This window comes from Grus americana, chromosome 2, assembly GCF_028858705.1.
Source record: "Grus americana isolate bGruAme1 chromosome 2, bGruAme1.mat, whole genome shotgun sequence".
NCBI lineage: Eukaryota > Metazoa > Chordata > Aves > Gruiformes > Gruidae > Grus > Grus americana.
This window is the reverse complement of record NC_072853.1, coordinates 25,174,616-25,193,384: the sequence shown is the minus strand read 5'-3', so window position 1 is coordinate 25,193,384 and position 18,769 is coordinate 25,174,616. Positions and strand designations below refer to the sequence as shown.

Genomic DNA, 18,769 nt, shown 5'->3' with positions numbered 1-18,769 from the left:
AATAAATTGTCAGTCTTCATAATGGAGAAAGGCTTTATTAGGCTGCTCAGCCACCTTTTTGGGGTGATTTTGGATGTTCATCAAATTCAGTGTTAGCTGCAAAGGGAGTGAATAGCAAGTTGGCAAAGTTTGCTGATGAATATTTCAAATATTTCATATCAAAACCGATGCTGACTGTGAGAATGTGACAGTGGTCTTATAGCAGAAAATGCCTAAGTAATACAACAGCCAGCGACATTTCATTGTCAATAAATTCACAGTAATGCAGTATATGTGCTATGCATACATGACAACAGGATCCAGACGAGTTATTTTTAAGAAGAAAGCTTTGAGAATCATTGTGGATAATTGTCTGAAATTGTCAGCTCGGTAACCAGGGATGGTAAAAAACACAGTCCTTTGTGCTGCTGGGGAAGGAAGAGAGAAGGAACCGAAAGCATCCTTAGGTAGCGTGTTGTGGTACACCACAGTCACATCAAGAGTCCATTCACATGCTGGCATTTGTGGGCACTTTGGCTTCTTGTCTTAGGAATGGTGAAAGAGAAAAGGGAGAAGAGGAGTCACCAGCAGCCTGCATCCTTGGAGATATTAAATAGTTTCCATATGAGGAAGACTCTTCAGCTTGGGAAAAAGCTGCTGAGGTAGGGTGTGATAATAATACATTAAACCATCAATGGTATGGAGAACTCAAACAAAGAAAGGCAGGGTGGTACTTTTGCAGCTCACAAAGCGAGAACTGTAGTGTGCCCACATGAAATGCTCGGGCGCACAGTGTGTTTTCTCAAGGGGCTGTGGCGGGCAGACGTGTAAATAGGTTCAAAAAAGGGATTAGTGAGCCTGTGGCGGATCTCTCCGTCAGAGGTAGCCAGCCTGCAAGCGTGGGGTCGCATTTGGGTAGTGCTTGGCTGTTCAACACCCAGCTAGGAAGATTTACCCTTTTATTTTCTCATTTTAAAAATAGAGCCTTGCTGATTTAAGACAGAGGGTGGATGAATGGAGGAAGAACTTCCAGTGCCTTTTACTGTTGAAGCTTCATCTGTTTGTTTGGGTTTTTTTTCCAGTCAGGGGCTGTTTAGGGTGTTATTTTAGAATCTAGTCAACCTGTGCTCTATGGAGTAGAACAACTTCCTTCCCTGAGACCTCATTTCACAGGATTTTATGCGAGTGTAGATTGAATCCCCAGCTGTCACTGGTCCTCTGCCGCAATGAGTGAAAGGTTAATGCGTTGCAAAAGTAACTGTGATAATCCTGAGCTGTAATTTAGTCTGTTTAGTGTATCCAGAGGATTAATTCTCAAATGCATTAAGCAAAACAAGAAATCATGCACACTTCATATTGTCTCCCTTCCACTGTAGTCTCATTTAATTAGCCATTGAAACAACCAACTGAAAGCTTTCCTTCTGCCTTGTTGTTTGAATCATGAATTTTAAAGACTTTTGAGAGAATGACTCAGGAGGTGAAACAGCAGGGCTTCTGATGTTATTTATAAGCTCTGTACTGGAAACTATTTCAGTGTCTGCAGCCATGAAACTCAAGCAACTTAGCCTGTAATTTCATCATTTGAGACTAAATGACAGGAGAACTAATGCTGTCAGCGCCCCACTAAACAGCATTAGCATTCTCCATTGCTTCTGCTTACTTGAAAAATGGATAATGAAATAATTGACATTAAAGCCAACTATCAACTACAGGTTATCCTACGAAAGAAGAGGTTAATATGTGCACCGAAATACATGCAATACATGTCTGCAGTAATTGGGTTTTCATTACGGTAATAGTTCTGAAGACTGCAATTAAGCAAGGGCAGCTCACAAGACATCTGTGCAACACCTCGCGCTAACAGCCAAGCGCTCTGCGGGGCTTGCAGCACCGAGGATGCTGTGGCATGGGGGGAGCCTTCCAGCCAACCCATCCCAAACAGAACTACCATTGCAGCAGGCTTACTGCCTGACCGTTCAAGATTTATGACTTTGCTGGGTTTTAAAAAGACACAAAATGAAAATATAAAAAATAGAATTAAATTATATTCCTGTTCATATCTTTTATCTGTTTCTTTTCCTTTGGTAGCTCTTTGACACATACCCTTTGAAGGAAAAACCATGCGTCTCCCCACCTCTGCCCTGCAGTTTTGACCTTTTAAAATGTCTGGAGCAGCAATGATCCAGCTATGAGAAGTGAGAGGCTATTGATTCTGTTACTGTATGGATGGATGCGTACCCCCACACCTCCATTTCATATGAGCACAAAGTTGAGTTAGCACTCTGGTGTGAGGAAGGGAACGCTTCTTGTCTTCAATATTTTATGCTTTCCTGGTACATAGCAGTTTTTAACTGCACAGAAGGTTGCGATGCCTCTTTTTGTTCCTAATTCCAAGTACTCAGTGTAAAGGAAAAGGACGTAAATATTTCATCAGGTCTTGCTTTATTTCCAAGGCATTGTAGTTTCTTAGTACATTCCTGAATAGTGTCATTTGCATTAAAAAGTCCGAGATTGGAATAAACGTGGTAATGAAGTAACAGAGTTTTTCTTGTGTCTTAAGGAAAATGCAGAAACAAAAGCAATCTTCAACAGATGGGGAAAAAAGGGAAATCTGTCTTTTGTAGACAGGAAAATCACTGTAGAAATAAAAACAAGTTTTTGGATCAGGTGCTTGTGTTGACATATTACTACAAGCAGTACCTTTGATAGTATGAAGATTTGTCTTGACAGGAAGATGAAGCCTGAACACGTAGGCACTTGGAAGATGGAAGAGATACACATGTAAGTTATCTTGCAAAGCCTTTCTTTTGGCTTCTTAAACTTTTGGAAAAATTGAGCAAAATATCCCTCGTTAAGGCATTTCCAACTTTGCTGTTAGGAGGTACTACAGCTTGCTCAACAGGGTGCTGACCTAGGCTCAGATGTCTGGCATCTATTCCTTTCTCAGCTGCTGGGAGAAAATGAATGTGCCATTTCATCTCTGCATGCCTCTCTCATCCTGCAGTCCCTCTTGTCTGTTTAGAGTGTATGTTCTTATGAACTGGAGTCTTTTTTGTTTGGAGAGGTATATATACTGTGTAAAAGAGCAGAGTGGCAATTCTGTCAGCTCCTCTAGTGACTCCTGTAAAATGAAATGTAAAAATGTTATATATTATTGTAATTCATTAGCATATTAACTTCACTATATACGGCAATATACATGTAGAGGTCAGTATCCCGAAGATCTAACTGTAATATTGAAGACCCAGCACACCCAAGAGAGGTTACACAAACAGTGGGGAATTTCCCATTGTATTTGAAAGTTCCATGGAGTAGTTGTGTTGCAAAGTTGACTTGAAAGCAAAGACAACTGGGAAGCCATTGATAGGGCTGTACAGCAAACATATACGGACTTCAAGACTCATGTTTGGCTTCCTTTTGCAATTAAATGCTATTTGGGATATAAAAAAGAAAAGAAAGTGTAGGGAGGAATGTAATGCAAAATGGTTTACACTGAAAAAATACTCGGGAGTTACTATATGCTTTCCCCCTTGAAGCTACCTCTGTTTTATGGAAGCTGCCTTTGTAGTCATTCTCATAACAAATAACTAATTTTACAGTCATTGTTTGCACAAATGATGATAATTTTAATGCTTAAATATCTGGCAATAGAGTTTAATCTAATGATGACTTACCACAGCAGTGCATATGAAGGCAGTGTTGCCTGATGATGATTGACAAAAAGCAGTGGTCATCATTGACACGCTCATCATTCATTTTGTAGTTCATTCATCCTTTTACCTCAGTAGCAGCTTCGCATCTTCTTAAGTTGGCAAGAAAAAATGTGGCAGTTTATTAATGTGTGAAGAGTTGGTGTTTAATGTGGGGATGTTGTAAGGCACGTAAATATTCTGGTTACCGGCTAATTATTATTCGCATTGTGCTGAGATCAGAAGCTAGAAGGCACGGGCTGTTTTTCAGAATTCTTCAATGTGTGTGTCTGGACTCTCCTCAAGATACTCTTACACATCTGATTACTGAAAATACATTGTCAGTATCAATTACCACAGCACCTGCTTTTCCTTGCCTTATGCAGTGCATCAAACCGTGCATGAGATAGCTGGTTATGCAGAGACTCATGAAATGAGTTCGAGACATGAATGAGCTTGACTTGAAGAATTTGTTTGTGGTGTGTGAGTTATAAGAGATTCCCGAATGAGCCAAGGAAATGGCACCATGGGTTAGAGAGTCCCACAGAAGGAATGGAATTGGCAGGCACCTCTTGAGATCATCCCATCCAACCCCCCTGCTCAAGCAGGGCCAGTTGCAGCAAGTTGCCCAGGATCGTGCCCAGTCCGGTTTTGAATATCTCCAGAGATGGAGATACCTCTCTGGGCAACCTGTGCCAGTGTTTGACCACCCTCTTAGTAAAGCGGTGTTTTCTGGTGCTCAATATATTTCCTAGGAGCTGGATTTGCTCACAGGACACCTGCCTGCTGTGCTAAAGGTACCCCTGTGATTAATGATTTTGTCAGCTCAGATGACACCAGTATCACCCCAAGCCCCCCAGTGCAATTTGGGATTTCAAGGCATTTGGTCACAAAAGAGCATATGCTGGTTGTGCATATTTTTAAAATTATTATGTTTATGGAGTAAGTTGATCTGTTTGGCAAGTGCTGCCCTGCTCCCTAACCTGAAGACAAAATTGGTTTCATCTGCAGCCCGCTCAGTGTGCAGACTCACTAAAAGGTCAAGTATAAGGAAGTAGTCTCAGGAGGAGTCGAAAGCAGAAAAACAAAACAAAATAAAACCCCACAATGGCCACAACAAAGAAACCAGAAAGCCCAACCTGAGAAGTTAGAGGCATTACTGAGTGTTTGCCTCTCGCCCTGCTTATGCAACGATTTCCCACAAATGGCAGGTAAGGTGGTGCCTCGCTGCGACAAGGAGAACCCTGCTTTAAGATCCCAAAACACACCCATCATGCTATCAAATAGTGGACTGCCTGGCCCCAGCAGCTGCTCTGGACATGAGATATATCTTCTCCATCAGGTCCCACCAGGCACCTGAGGGATCACAAGTGGCACTAAATAGGGTCCATTAGGTAACGGAACTAAAGAGGGTTTCCTGCTTCTTTGTAATGGCATGATGAATTATCTGTATGTTACCTTATTGAAGCTGTAAATGATTAATTATTTTCAGTTATTAATTTCCAGTATTTTTGATGCATTCAAATAATAAGTACAGCATTTTTGGCAGCGGTTTTTAACATTCCCTGTTTCCATGCCACAACATCTACTTACATCCAGCTAGAAGCAGTTTCTCACTGAATTCCTTATCGGCCAGCAGTGTTCCTCATGTGATTCACATCACTGTAAATGTGAACAGACTGAAAATGGACAATTAAAGAGGGTTATTTGGCAAACGCCTCTTTTTTCTTTATGGGTGTTCTTGCTCTGCAAGCACAGGAAAGCAGCAAAGCACATAAAACGTGATGGTGGAGCACCCAGCCTCTCCCTTGTTTTTCTGTTTGGTTCCACCTAAAAATCAGAATTAAATACGTGATACATATCTACATAACACCTCCCATCTGAAGATTTTTAAATACTTAATTAGACCTTTCAGACTCTTGTAAGGCTGTATACTGTCCCATTTCTAGGTGGCTAGCATGGAGATGAGTGAATAATTTATAGCAGGTCTACAAGACATGGCTACTCATCTGTTTTACTTGACTGCTGGCTTATATAGCTGGCAAAAATAAACCTCCATTTGTTAGTGGCTGCTGTTCCTGAGGGAAGCATTACATAATAACAACAAAATAACCCCCTTAGATCAATTTTTGGTGACAGAACAAAATGGTTAGCAATTGGAGTTTTAAAACTTGTGCCTAGGTGAATTTTTCCAGTTTCTTTCAAGTTTTTGGAAGTGGCATGTTTGACTTCCAGGCAAATTTTGTTGCAGAAGGGTTAATAATACAGTGCCTGTCAAGGATCCAGTTTGGTCAGCCAGCTGATGTACTTTGAAACCTCACTGTTTGAAGGGTTATGCAGATTTGTTCTCTCCCTACCTCTGCCTTCCGTAGGACGGCTCTTTGTGCTCACAGCATTGCTTCTTCTGTTAGTTTTTTAAAAAAGGGGCTGTAGGATCCCATGGACTTTATTTAGGTAACCCAACATGACTGCAGTCCACAGAGCCCCGCAGAACTTCCCTCTTCATGGCCACCTGCAGGGGCTGATCCCATTTCTGGATGCATTTTCTGGCAAAAGGGCGCTGATTCAGTGTCTTGCCGCAGCCTGGCGACCTCTGGAAGCCATAAATATCTCCGGGCAGCTCACATCAACACGGAGGAGTCTCGAGTTTGAGGCAGGAGACATGAAAATTGCCTGCAGTCATAGCTGTGCCCCAGGGTGTTTCATGTCTAGAGGCTTGCGTGGGGCCCGCGGCTGTAAATTGTTTTTGTGCTCAAAGCCAAGAACATGGATTTTCATTTTTGTTTCGAATTAGGTAGGATGAAACTGCTTTCTTAGGGTCCTTTCCTTAGTCTCACAAGGTGTTTACAGGTCACTGACTTCAATGCTTGCCCCAGCCATGAAAGATACAGCACGGCCAGTTTAGGAACCCTTCAATATTCTCTGTACTCACATACTCTGATGTTTCTTGTGCAGTAATTGCTTGATGCCAAAGTCAGATCATTTTCTGATTTTTTACCATTAATTTAGATTTCAATATTTCAGGGAGTTAAACATTACAAAGCAAAGGATGTTTATCCTTGTTCCATTCACAGAGATAAAACGCTACTCTGTAAATCAAATCCATAGTTACTGTGATTAGTGAAATGCCTACGACAAATTCCAGGCAACCAATTTTTGTCTTGAGTCTTATAAAAGTGTTCAACAATTGTAACAGCTTTGCCTCAGTGGCTTAACTTGTAATGTGTCTTTAGTGCAGAAGTCCATCAGTTGAAGAATTTATCATAGTTCAGCCCTTTTATGGTTGTATATATTTAAAAGAATTCAGAATCAAATTTTAAAGGTGGATATGAGTTGACATAAATTCAATGCTAAAATTATTGGAACATAATTCAGCACCTGTAACCTACCCAGTGACTTCTGTGGGATTGCATTGCTTCAAGTTAGTAGCAAACAAGTCTCTTTAAGAGCAAGAAGAGCCTCTTAAAATAAAATCAATCATAATACTATATAACCATATGCTATAGCATTTGGTCTTTCTGCGTATCATCTCTCTCATGAAGGGATCTTCATCTTGGATGGAATTATAAAATGCATTACCTTTCTTTTCCTTCTCTCTAAAGTAGCAGGGAGAGAAGCAGTCCAAGTCAGTTCCCATTACAGCAATAGAAACATGCCTGTTAACCACAGTGAGAGCTGGACTCTGTCCGGAATGGCTATACAAGTGATCAAAAGATACGTATTACAGGAATGTACAGTTATGCTGTGAGAATCTTCAAAGGCATCTCAGGGAAACCAGGATAAATCATAACAGTAAGTCTTAAGAGCACACATGAGTTTATCAAAGCCCTCATCATCTGATACTGATTTCCATTGTGTGTAAATAAATATATGAATAATTTATTTACTTAATCTTTATAATCCAACAATCCTGGTTTTTTTCTGTCTTACTTGGCATGGTAGGAGTAGCCTCAGTCTGTGTTTCCACCTGGGGCCCACAGCTCTTACTCATGAATTCACATCAGTGCTTGTTCTCTGGGTTGGGTGACCACGCGAGGAGGGGGTCCTGTTGTGCTAGGTGGGAGCTGTGCACCTCCTAGCCCCAGTCAGTGGGCAGGCTGAGGGAATCAATGCAATGGAATTGCAAGCAGTGAATCAGTGTGGTGGAGGAAAACATCATGTTTACTTATTTTCAAAATTTGAGGTGGAGTTCTGTTATGATGAGAGGGTTCTTGAGATTAAACCAAAGCAGATGGAGGCTGATAAAAGCAGAGAAGAAGAGGCAGAAGTAATGAACTGGGAGAGAAGAAATTGCAAGGGGATGGGGAGTCAGAGATGGTAGGTGGGGAAAGGACCAGGTGGAGAATGGCCAGAGTGAAAATACTGCCCGGGTGGGGCAGCAGCTTCTCCTGCTCCTCTTGGCTTTGCTCTGCCTTGGGGCCTTGGGTGATGCCTCACCAGCATTGTTGGTGCTCCCTGAGCCCACCTGGCTGGGGGAAGAGTAGTCCTTTCCCTGCCCGAGTGTCCCCACAGGGTGTCGGTTGTTCCTGAATGGGAAGAACTGTTGTCTCACCCAACTTGCTTCTGCCCCAGTTGATGAGGACTCCTGACAGCGAGGGTAATGTAGTCCTGGGCTATCTGGGTTACCCCAGGTTATCTGGAAAACCACCGCATGTGGGGTTACTGTAGGGATTTCCCTGCTTGGATGCTGGTAGTCTTAGAGGAAAATGGATGTATACTGTTGCTGGGGAAACAAGTCTCGCAGGGGCAGGTTGCCTTTTCCCCTGTGTGAATTTTTGCTGCCTCATGCTCATTCAAGTCAATTAACCTAAAACCTACAAACTGCACATTCCACGGCTCTGTGCAGTTATTTTATGGAACTTTATACAGTTACATGTGGATTTAATCACAAACAGCCCAGGAATGGATTCAAATTTATATTCCTCTTTAAATATTTGTATTTCTATAATGGAATATTGCCCATTTTTCTCTGTAGGTGCCAGCTTGCGTGATGACCTCAGTAAATACTTCTGGTTTCATCATTCTCAAGGGGATACGATGACAGTTCAGGATCCAAACCAGATGAATCTCTGTGCTGCTGTTTGGACTGTTGTCTCCTATGTAATTGCTGACATGGAGGAGATGTTGCCAAGGTAATAAAACAGCAAGAAAGAAGATTTCTGTTCTTCTGTAAAGATTGTGAGTCCCCTAATGCATGTGGTCTACAGCTGTGGGAAATTCCATTTTTCACCCTGATTTTGTGCATTATTATGCCTGTTTTCCTCAAAGCACACGCTCTTTTACACATTCCTGTTTCTTTATGCTGTTTTGATGTCTTCCATTTGTGATTTTCACTTAAATTTTTTTCTTTTAAGTACTTTTAAAATTTCTGATGAAAGGATGATACCTCTTTGAATATGATATAATAGCCATTTGTATGCAAAGTGATCCTGTGCAGCAGTAAAAATATACCAAATAAATTTGTTGCATCGGAATAATTAATGTATTGAGTTAGTATACACGTTTATGAGTTTGTTTTCTGTCTTTCATTTTGTGCATTAGAATGATGTACTATTAATGAAACAGCCATTTCTTTTTACTCTCTTAAGATAATACTGTAGCTTCTATATGGTTTTCAGGTTATAGGACAAATTAATCTTGGCTGGTTTAATGGTAATATATGGTAAAATGGTCAAATAATGGTCAAAAATGCTAAAATAATAGGGCTTTTAATAGTTCGTCCGTCTCCCTCTGTTAAATCTTACTAAAGATTGTTTCATGCAAGACTCGGATAAATCAGGACATAGAGGATAGGAAGCCAACCACAGGACTCCCAGATCTCCTGTGTTTCTTCAGGCACCTCCCCATGGAACACTGTGTGTGTCCTTTTCTTTCTAATGGAAGACTCACCATGGTGACATGCAGGGAGTTTTGTATGGCAGTTTTTCTCTGAAATGCCATGATGTTTCCAAAATGGCATCACAGCTGTGATTTGTGACTTTCACTACCTGCCAGCTGATACCCAAACGAAGTGTAGGAGCAGGTTTCGATTTGGGCTGCTGAAGCCATTCCCAGCCACCCCTCTTGTGGGGAGGCCCTCCCCTGCTGGAAGCCAGCCGAGAGGATGCTGGTACCTGCATGCTTGGATGGAGGAATTCATCTGGGAATTTGATTCTTGTATACTTTGTTGGGTTTTGGGTTTGGGTTTTTTCCCTGCTCAAAGATTATGAATATTCACATGAGTTTCAGGGGTATCTGTAGAGAAGATATAACTGGTGCTGGGGAATATGATTTCCGCTCATTTCTTCGTGACATGATCCTTGTTTTTTCTTTTAAATTTTACAACAAGCAAACTTACTGATGTGAATAACTGCTGCAATATAATCAACACCAAACAACTAACGTAACGAACAACACGGAGTATTAAACCAAATGGCAGGCAGTCCCTGGTGCTGTTAATCAGTTCTGTAGCTGAGCAAGGGCTGAGTGATGAGCCATTCATTTTTATAGAATTAATAACCATGATATCTGTTTACCATGATAATAGCGGTTTTACATCAAATTTATTAAATATTTCAATTTTCCCTCCAAATCATTTCAGAAACATAAAAGCTGCCTGGAGATGCTCTGCTTTTTCTTTTTAAAGAAACAGTATTGAAATAAAGTTAGCAAAAACTTCCTCTACTTTCAAGGCATGATGCCTATGGTTCTTTTTTCTGATTTGCTTGACAAGAACATAGCTGGTGGTGCTCAACCCTGACAGATCCTCAGCTGTCTTTAAATCCAGACTCTTGACTTTCACAGAATATTACTGACTGCTTCCTGAACTACGTTCCACATCTTCTTCCCTCAAGGTATGCCACTTTGTACATCAGAGATTCAGAAGGGTTGTCCGTGAAGTTACATTTATTGTTACAAATCTTAACCTCTTCTCACTTGGAAACGGGATTTATTTGTGTTTTTCTCCACTGCCTGAAGTCAAATGGAGAATCCCTGGAATCAAGAACACTCTCTGCAGAGGAGAAGTATGCTGTGGTATGCGCGTGCAGCCACAGCACATCCCAAGGTGTGCTTGCTGGCTCCTAGGCTACATAAGATAGGCCATAAAAATTAAGACCTTGATGCCCCCTGAAGTAAATTTAACCTTTATGTTAACTTCACATACAGTTCTAAAGAGAAGCTTGGCAGAGTGGATTTTGAGAAAATGTTCAAAAATCAAAATTGCTATCTTCTTTTTATAGAAAGAGTGGAATTAAAAATATTCTAAAATTGAAAACCAGATTTTTTTACAGGTAAAATCAGGTTTCATTATAATAAGACATTGCCTTTTTGATTCACCCCTTCTTTTTCTATCTGTAATGGTTCTCAGATCTGAAAGTTCAGCTGTTCACAGTGCTGTCCTGATAACCTGCCTGTTCGGATGCACCTCTCTCCAAAAATTTCCATAAATGAAGAGATGCTAATAAATTTCTTTCCTTTCCCAGTGGGATTTTGTACCTTCTGTGCAATAGCTCATCTTTATCCCCGCTCAGTATAGCAATTATGCTTTTTCAATTGCTGGCAATTAAATATGTATTGGTTGGTCAATTTTCTGTTCAAGAGCACTTCTGAAGTTATCCAGGTGAGCCAGCATAACTTTGCTTTCCACTGGCATGCCGCCTTCGATCTTTGAGAATCTTTCTCAACTTCAGCTGAGAAAGTAATAGATGAGGATATTATTTATATCACTATTACTGCCAGGGTCAGCTGCCATAAATCTCTGGTTTTCTTAAGTATTTTGACAACATTCTAAGATACAGAGACCAGGCGTACATTTCCCTCTGATAAAATAAAACACTATCAGCTTTTTGCCTGCAAAGATCTGTGAGCTGAGAGTTGAAAAAACAGCGGTAATATTTAAATATATGTCAAAAATTTAAATTTCAAATAAACATTTTCCTCAAGGTATTACAAATCTCTTGCATCTGCTGAGAAGAAGGGAGGCCCCTGGGTAGCCTTCCTTTCTGCTACAACTCAAAGCTTTCAGACATAGTTACAGAAGGCCGAGGCCAATACATAATTCATTTACCTGACTAGAGTATAGCACAAATGCCACTGAAAAGTCTCTTTTCAATACTGCATAATGTAACATAGGTAATTTTGCCAGTAATAAAAGAAGAATTGCAGGATAGTAAACTGAGTTGGTGCTTTTGTCCTTTATGTGTCAAGACATTCTTGGAGTTTTGCTGTCTCTTTGAATGATGCAGTTCTGTCTGATCCCACAAGATTTTTACCTCCCTTAAAATAATTAAAAACAAAGAAAGAGACCTATTTCCTGGAAGAAGAGATGAAGCAGTGCTTCTGGTGCTGCTACACTGCAAACATCTCTGGCTATATATTTAGTTAGTATGCTTCCCCCGTAACGATTTGAGACACTTCCATTTACCATGAGTAAATATCAAACTGATCTTGATATCTATATCTGTCTCATGAAATATACATACCATCTAAATGTGCCCAAATGATTAATTTACTGCTGTGTAATGATTAGCATAAAAATCTCATCACTGCACAGGATAGAAATGTTACCACTAATTGCTGGTTGAAGTGAACAATGTTTTCTGCATAGAAATTAATGATGCATGCATCACAGCTCACTCTTGAATGGGAAAATTCAAGACTTTCTGGAAGAGAAGCATCTTTTTTTTTTTTCCTTCTCTTTTCTGCTAAATGATACGAGAGCCTGATCATGTATAATAGAAAGGAATATTATTTTGTGCACAATCCATTTTATCTTTGCACCACACTTATGCAAATGCTTTAACTTACACCCTTTGTAATCTTCTGTCTACAGCAAATGCATGGAAGCACTGTCCACATGCACATCTTAGTCTTTCATGGTCGTTAGTTCGAGAAGCTCCAGCCCTTTGGAACAAAGGTTTCACCAGCTACGGAGCTGTGATTTGTAGTTACAATTGTTTAATAAATATATTATGCTTGCACCGGATTAAAGCATTTAGGTGCCTCTCTTCTTAGTAATCTTCTTTGCCTTTGGAGGAGGGACCTTGATGACAACTTTATAGAAAGTGAAATGAAAAATATTTTACTTATGAAACTGAAAAACAGCTCTGTGTTTAGCTTGCAGTTTGATTTCACTTCAGGACAGATCAACCTCCTTCAGTATATGTTAAATTTCTATTTGCTGGGGTTTTTTCCAGTCTTTCACTCTGTCTTAGCATATGTATGGATATGGATATTAGGAATGACTAACCAACTGAAAAAATCTGTGTATTTTGTGCCTTGGGGCTCAGGAACTGCAAGATGCGATTGAGATGACTCTGAAGCGCAACACATAAGCACATGGGTGAGAGCTCCATTGGGGCCACCACTTGCCATTATCACTGGCCTGTTACTGGCAGGCAGAGCTTTGTGATCAATGCAGTGAGTTTTCATCACCAGTCATGATTTTCTGTATAACTATGTGAAAATCAGGTTTCTGGGAACCAAAGAGGGAAACTCTGGAGGAGGGACCACAAAAATTAGAGCAAGGTAACACTGAGGCAGGGACTGTGGCTTTAAGTACCAGTGTTTTACTCTGCTTCGCTGGGTGAGTTGGGGAACACTACCTAAACTTACCTCAGTTTCACTGTCAAATGTTGGTAATGGTGTTTGGTGTAGTCTGATTAACACCATTGTGTTAAAATACATGATGCATGTAAAATGTAATTTCATAGCGGAGGTGAGGTTCATTGGAGGAGAGGAATAAGAAGTTAACACCTTTTAGCTGCATGAGAATTCATCTGTAAAATGTGTCCAGTCATACAGCTGCAGAGAATTCATATCATTGCCTGTACTTAAAAGCAACTTTCCCAGTTCTTTTACACTTCAAGTCATCATTTTTTATTTTACTTTAAATTTCTGTCACTAGGACAGAAAGATATCACAGCTTTTAATATGATACACAATGTAAAGGCTAATAATTGTTGAAAGGCAGATAACAAAATAGCCACATTTTTTAATAAAACTGCCATGCTGTTCTTTCTGTGGCTATTATCAAGCTTCAGCTCATCAGTAAGATGAGTTTAATAAAAGGAATTACTAGAAAGTGAGTCATGAGACATTTAACCATGGAGAGTTTAACAGGCATAAATCACTGCATAATTTCTGAATGGAAATAAAATGTTGACTGCCTTACCCCTCCAAATTGCTCATTGTAGAAGCAGAGCGAGCTATAAATATCTACAAGAAAATGCATGCTTCTCTTCAGCAGCAATTCCCAATGCTGAGTTCTGTGTAGTAGTTATTTTAAGCCTTTATAATGTAGCCTGAACCATTAACGTGAAATGTCGAGAAGTAAATACACACTAGTTGTTGTGAATTCCTATATGCCTTTTTTGCAATGGTAAACAGGATACAGCTCTACTGGGAACTCAGCCTAGCTTTAATATTGCTCTCTCCCTCCAAGCAGGGCTCCTTTTTGGCTGTATGGCAAGCTCAGGGGAAGGATAAGTGTGAGCAGTAGAAGAAATTACTTTAAAAATTTGTCTTGTTAGGGCTTCATAGAACTATGAAAGTTTGGGTGTTTTTTGTGTACAAGTAACTTGAGCTTGTTAAATAGCTGAACTCAGCTTTTGACATGTGCAGTTGTTGAAGCCTCTTTTCATTCCTCTCGTAAACAGTAGCGTTTCTACAGATATGAGAAGATAGATAATAAATGAAATAATTCAGTAAACTCTGTATAAGTACCACATGTATTAAACAACAACCTATCAATCAGTGTTACAAAAAATGAATCCATTTATCAACAGGAACAAATTCTAATTATGAAGAGAGGATTAATTTGACAAGTTGGTAGAAGGAAGTAGATGTGATAGAAGGAAGTGTAGACTTTTATTTTCAATTGAGCAAAATCTCATTTCAGATGTTTCACATTGGGTGTTCGCTTGAACTCAAAGGAAAAGTTAGAGAAAATGTGCATATCTTTCTCTGTTGATCAAACTCCTAACAGTGTTAACCTAACAGGTTAGTACCTAACAGATACCAGCAGAGGCTGCTCCATGGTGAGCTCTGGGGTTAGGGGATTCTCCAAGCCCTACACGTTTAATAACACACGGGGTATGCTATATTCCCAGAACTACGTAAGCTTGAATTTATGGGGTGAGGACCAGAAGCATTTGTTGGGAATGTTCTGCAAGAAGTGTGTGACACAGCTGTTGTTCACACCATGTCTTCGTGTGACGAACAAATAATAAACCAGCTGTTGGTAGCTCAGCCACTCACCTCAGCCCGGGTTGTTGCCCTGTGGTCCTGTGGAAAGGGTCATCACTCCAGGCTTCAGAGAACTGAAGATCACTGACCAGAGCCCAGGTGTTTGGTTGACTTCTTTCTGTACAACTAATGTACGACTGCCACGGATAGTCTTTCTGCTCATCCCCTGGGTGCAGAGATCCTTTGCATCCATGCTCCCATAGAACTAGAATGAGAGGAGAGTTTTCATGCTTGGTGATGGCATAGAGGTGAATACTTTTTTTTGTACTCGATGCTAGAAGTTCAGAGAGAGCTCAGGGTCACAGGCTCCTTTTTCCTCCCAAATAGCCTGACTTATAGTTCAAACTGCAGTACTTGTATATCTTCTAGACTTGGATTTGCAATGGATTTGTAATATGTAACATTGTCATCACACTGTGAAATCACCAAAGTCTAATACTTTTCATGTTCCATATCTCTGCATTTCAGAGCTGTGTCTAAACAAGCAGGAACAGTAATGGCTGTCAGCGGAGCGCTTGACAATATCTTCAAAGCAGAAGAACTGAGTAAACGTTTGCTGTGTGCGCTCTATTAGGTGTCAAAGAAAGTTTTATCCCTCCCTCCCTCATCTGTGAAGTGATGGATGGGGAAAACATTACTGCTCTGTGTTTCTGTGGCAGTTAGTCTTAGAGTTGCTGCTACAATACTTCTAAATCAGTTTGAGGTGTAAGATTATATGAGACATCAGGATTTGGCAAACTTCAGAGAAGTTGCAAATGTAGCAACGTTGTTTATTGCGCAGTGTTTATTCACAGGGCAGTAAACGATCCTTTGTAACAGAAGTATAAGAGTTTTGCACTATTTGCAGAAATATTTTGATGACCAGCTAAAGCTTTGAAAGACCTCTGTTACTTCAGTGTTGTAAACTAACAAAGTGAAATTAATACCTGGTTTTTTAAACTTATCACTTTTAGATTCCTCTGTGGGAAAAAACTCATCAGCCCAGTTTAAAATAACTGTAGGAAGAGCTCCCAGAGTTCCTTTGATTTACATTGGCTTCACATATGAAGAAAAAAAGATTGCAGCTTCAGATAAGCATTGGTCAAGTCAGTAGGAATTTCTTTAAAAACATTTGCAAATGTGGGCAGATGGCGTCGGGTGTTCTGCGCTGTAGCAGAGCAAGCAGTTACATTAGACTCTTTCTTTTCCCCAAAGTTATCCTGATTTTTACAAAAATCCTCCTGTTGCCATTAATTTCCAACATTCTAACAAGCTCTAAATTTACTGCCATGCTGTAAAAGTTTACTTTCTGGCCACTTTTTCCCCCCCCCCTTAGAATAAGCTCAGTCTAGTGGTTTTAACTTAAGACAATAAACCAGGAACTCCCAAGTTCTAATTCTGCCTTGGTAACCATCTTGCTGGGTGGTCTTGGCACACCCTAAAGGTATGCCTTCTGTGCAGATCTAATTTGTGAAAAACTAAAAAAAAAAAAAAAAGTCTATTTCCTAGCCTGGATGCGGCCAGAGGTGTGGGACCCTGTTTGTTTGTTCTAATTAGGTATCTTTTCTCTTTGGTCATAACCTGAAAGCAGCTGAGGTTTGGGCATCTTCTAATTTACACTCTTGTAGCTGAATAATACTCCAGCTTGGCTGAAATCTGAATACCGTTGCGGTCCGTCTTCACTGTGGCTGATTCACAGTTTGGAATGGAAAAGACATCAGAATTTGGTGGGTATTTTGACCTCAAAACAGATGAAAACTTGGAGTTGTGGAGTATTTTCTGTTGGTTAAAAAATTGGACCCTCTGCATGTGAAATTCAAAGTTCTTCACAGAGGCTTCTAGAAAATAACATCAAGGGGAGAAAATAGAAATCGTTAGTACAAAACCCATCATGTATAGCAATACTACAGGCCTGGAAAGAGGGAATATATTCCAAATTTGAAGTGTTTGGTCTTTTTTTTTCAAGAATAAGAGTTAGGATAACAAGACTGCAGAGTAAGTTTAATAAAGTGTCTAATTTATTCTTAATCCAAAGTAATTTTCTTATAGCTGCAGGAAATAAGCCCTACTGGACTCAATTCAGAGAAAATTCAGCAAATAGAAGTAGGTCCCACCCTTCTTCATTATCCTGAACAGAAATCTACACAAATCTCTCATATTCCGCTTCTGTTCCTGGTGCTTACTGAGCCTTTAGTACAAATAATTAGGAGTCATCGCTCATAAAGCACTTACAAGTTCGTGAAATGTCAGAGGATTTCCCTGTATGTTCAATTTTATTACAAATTCATCTACTATCCTCTCAATTTTCTTAGTGGATACAATTAATGACACTGAAGACTTCTCAGGGTATAAATTAAAGTTAAAATTTGAAGTAATGCCAGTGGCTTATGAAGACAGTTTACTGATAACTCCGTCTTCAAGCTCCCCAATACATCAATTACTCGCTTTTTCACCTGCCAGCCCTGGCTCTAGATTTGATACGTGGTATTAACTACATCTCTCTGCTAAAGGGAATTACAACAGAACTTAGTTGTATAAAGCTGTTCTTTGTACTTTAAGGTGAAACTAAAACTGTCTTTAAAACACTCATTGCCCTCAAATCTTTTTTCCAAATACTTTTTTTAAAAGTCAGTTTCATTTTCTGTCACTAGTAATATGCATATTCACAATTCCCACAGCCGAAAGCAAGCAGTGCAGGGAGCACTTACTCTTCTTGCAGGCACTAACGTTATCAAAAGGTAGTGGTTAAAAAAGTAGAACCAGCAATTACATACAATGTCTGAGATGCTGCCATTCGAGGAATGAAAAACATATTCTTGCCTTGTATTTAGGGTGGAAGAAAACTAAACATCTTTAGGGAAATGGGATGTATAAGGTAAAATATCAAGAAGTGCAAATGGGAAGATGAGAAATCCCTGTTGTGCCCAAGTAAGGTAACGTAGCGCCAAGATACCTGAAGCACTCAACTGTTCTGGTAGCTGGAAAAAATAAAGAAGAAACTGAAGAACAAAATTCCTATAGTCAGTACAACTATATAAAATTAAGGAATTTATAATCCAGGAAACACTGCGATTGCCTCAGATGTTGTTACAGGACCAAGAGTTGGGCCAGGCTGATGGCAGGCTTGGAAGTTTAAAGCAGCTTTAAGCAAAACTGAGCCAGCTGGATGGAAGAAATGTATAACTTATGGGTCCATTATCCTTCATCACCCAAGTAGGTGAAAATTGGCTGATCTCAGTGCACTTACATTAGAATTTTGGTTCAAGGGAAATTTGGAACCACAGTCCCTGATGCCAAAAGAATTGTTGTGTGAAGCTGTAGTTGGAAACTGCAGTGTGTAACACTGCTGTAGCGGGGCTTTTCATCTGCCTTTTTCCTTTAGCCAAGGATTGTTTCATGCAGTCAATGCTGAGTCTTTTGTCAAGGTTTACTTTAAAGTTTGAAATTGATGGGCTTCCCACAATTTCTCCCGAGCAAGTTTTCTTTGCAATGAATCTTCTCTACAAACTTCTTTGGAGCTTGTAACGGACCAGTGGGATAATGCTGGCATTCAATGTGCTTACACAATTTTCAGGTGCAAAAACCCTGCCCTTTAATTTGTCTTCTAGGAGAAGACGATGTTCATGCAATGGCAGATGTTGATGATTTATTTATATTACATGCAGTGATTCTTAATTAAAGAAAGAAAGAAAGCAAAACCCAACCATTTCACTGCTTGTCCAGCCTTTTGAGGTTAGTGCCTTTGTGGAACCTCAGCAGCAGCCTGGGAATAACAGTTGAAAAGAAACCGCTGCATGGAGAGTGTAGGCAGGACTTGTCGGTCATCCGATTGCTGTGCTATTTGCCTTCAGCATGTCTCTACAAATTCAATATCTCGATATCACATCCAGAGAAGG

At 40.0% G+C, this 18,769-nt stretch overlaps 1 protein-coding gene across 1 annotated transcript in view; it reads left to right on the top strand.

Moving 5' to 3' along the window:
- The window catches only part of CPQ (carboxypeptidase Q), a 156,458-nt gene extending 147,294 nt beyond the window's left edge, over positions 1–9,164 (top strand). The window contains exon 8 of the mRNA XM_054817998.1: positions 8,644–9,164. Coding sequence (XP_054673973.1) covers positions 8,644–8,804 — 161 coding nt within the window. The 3' untranslated portion in view covers positions 8,805–9,164. The remainder of the gene's footprint in view (positions 1–8,643) is intronic.
- The last annotated feature ends 9,605 nt before the right edge of the window (positions 9,165–18,769 follow it).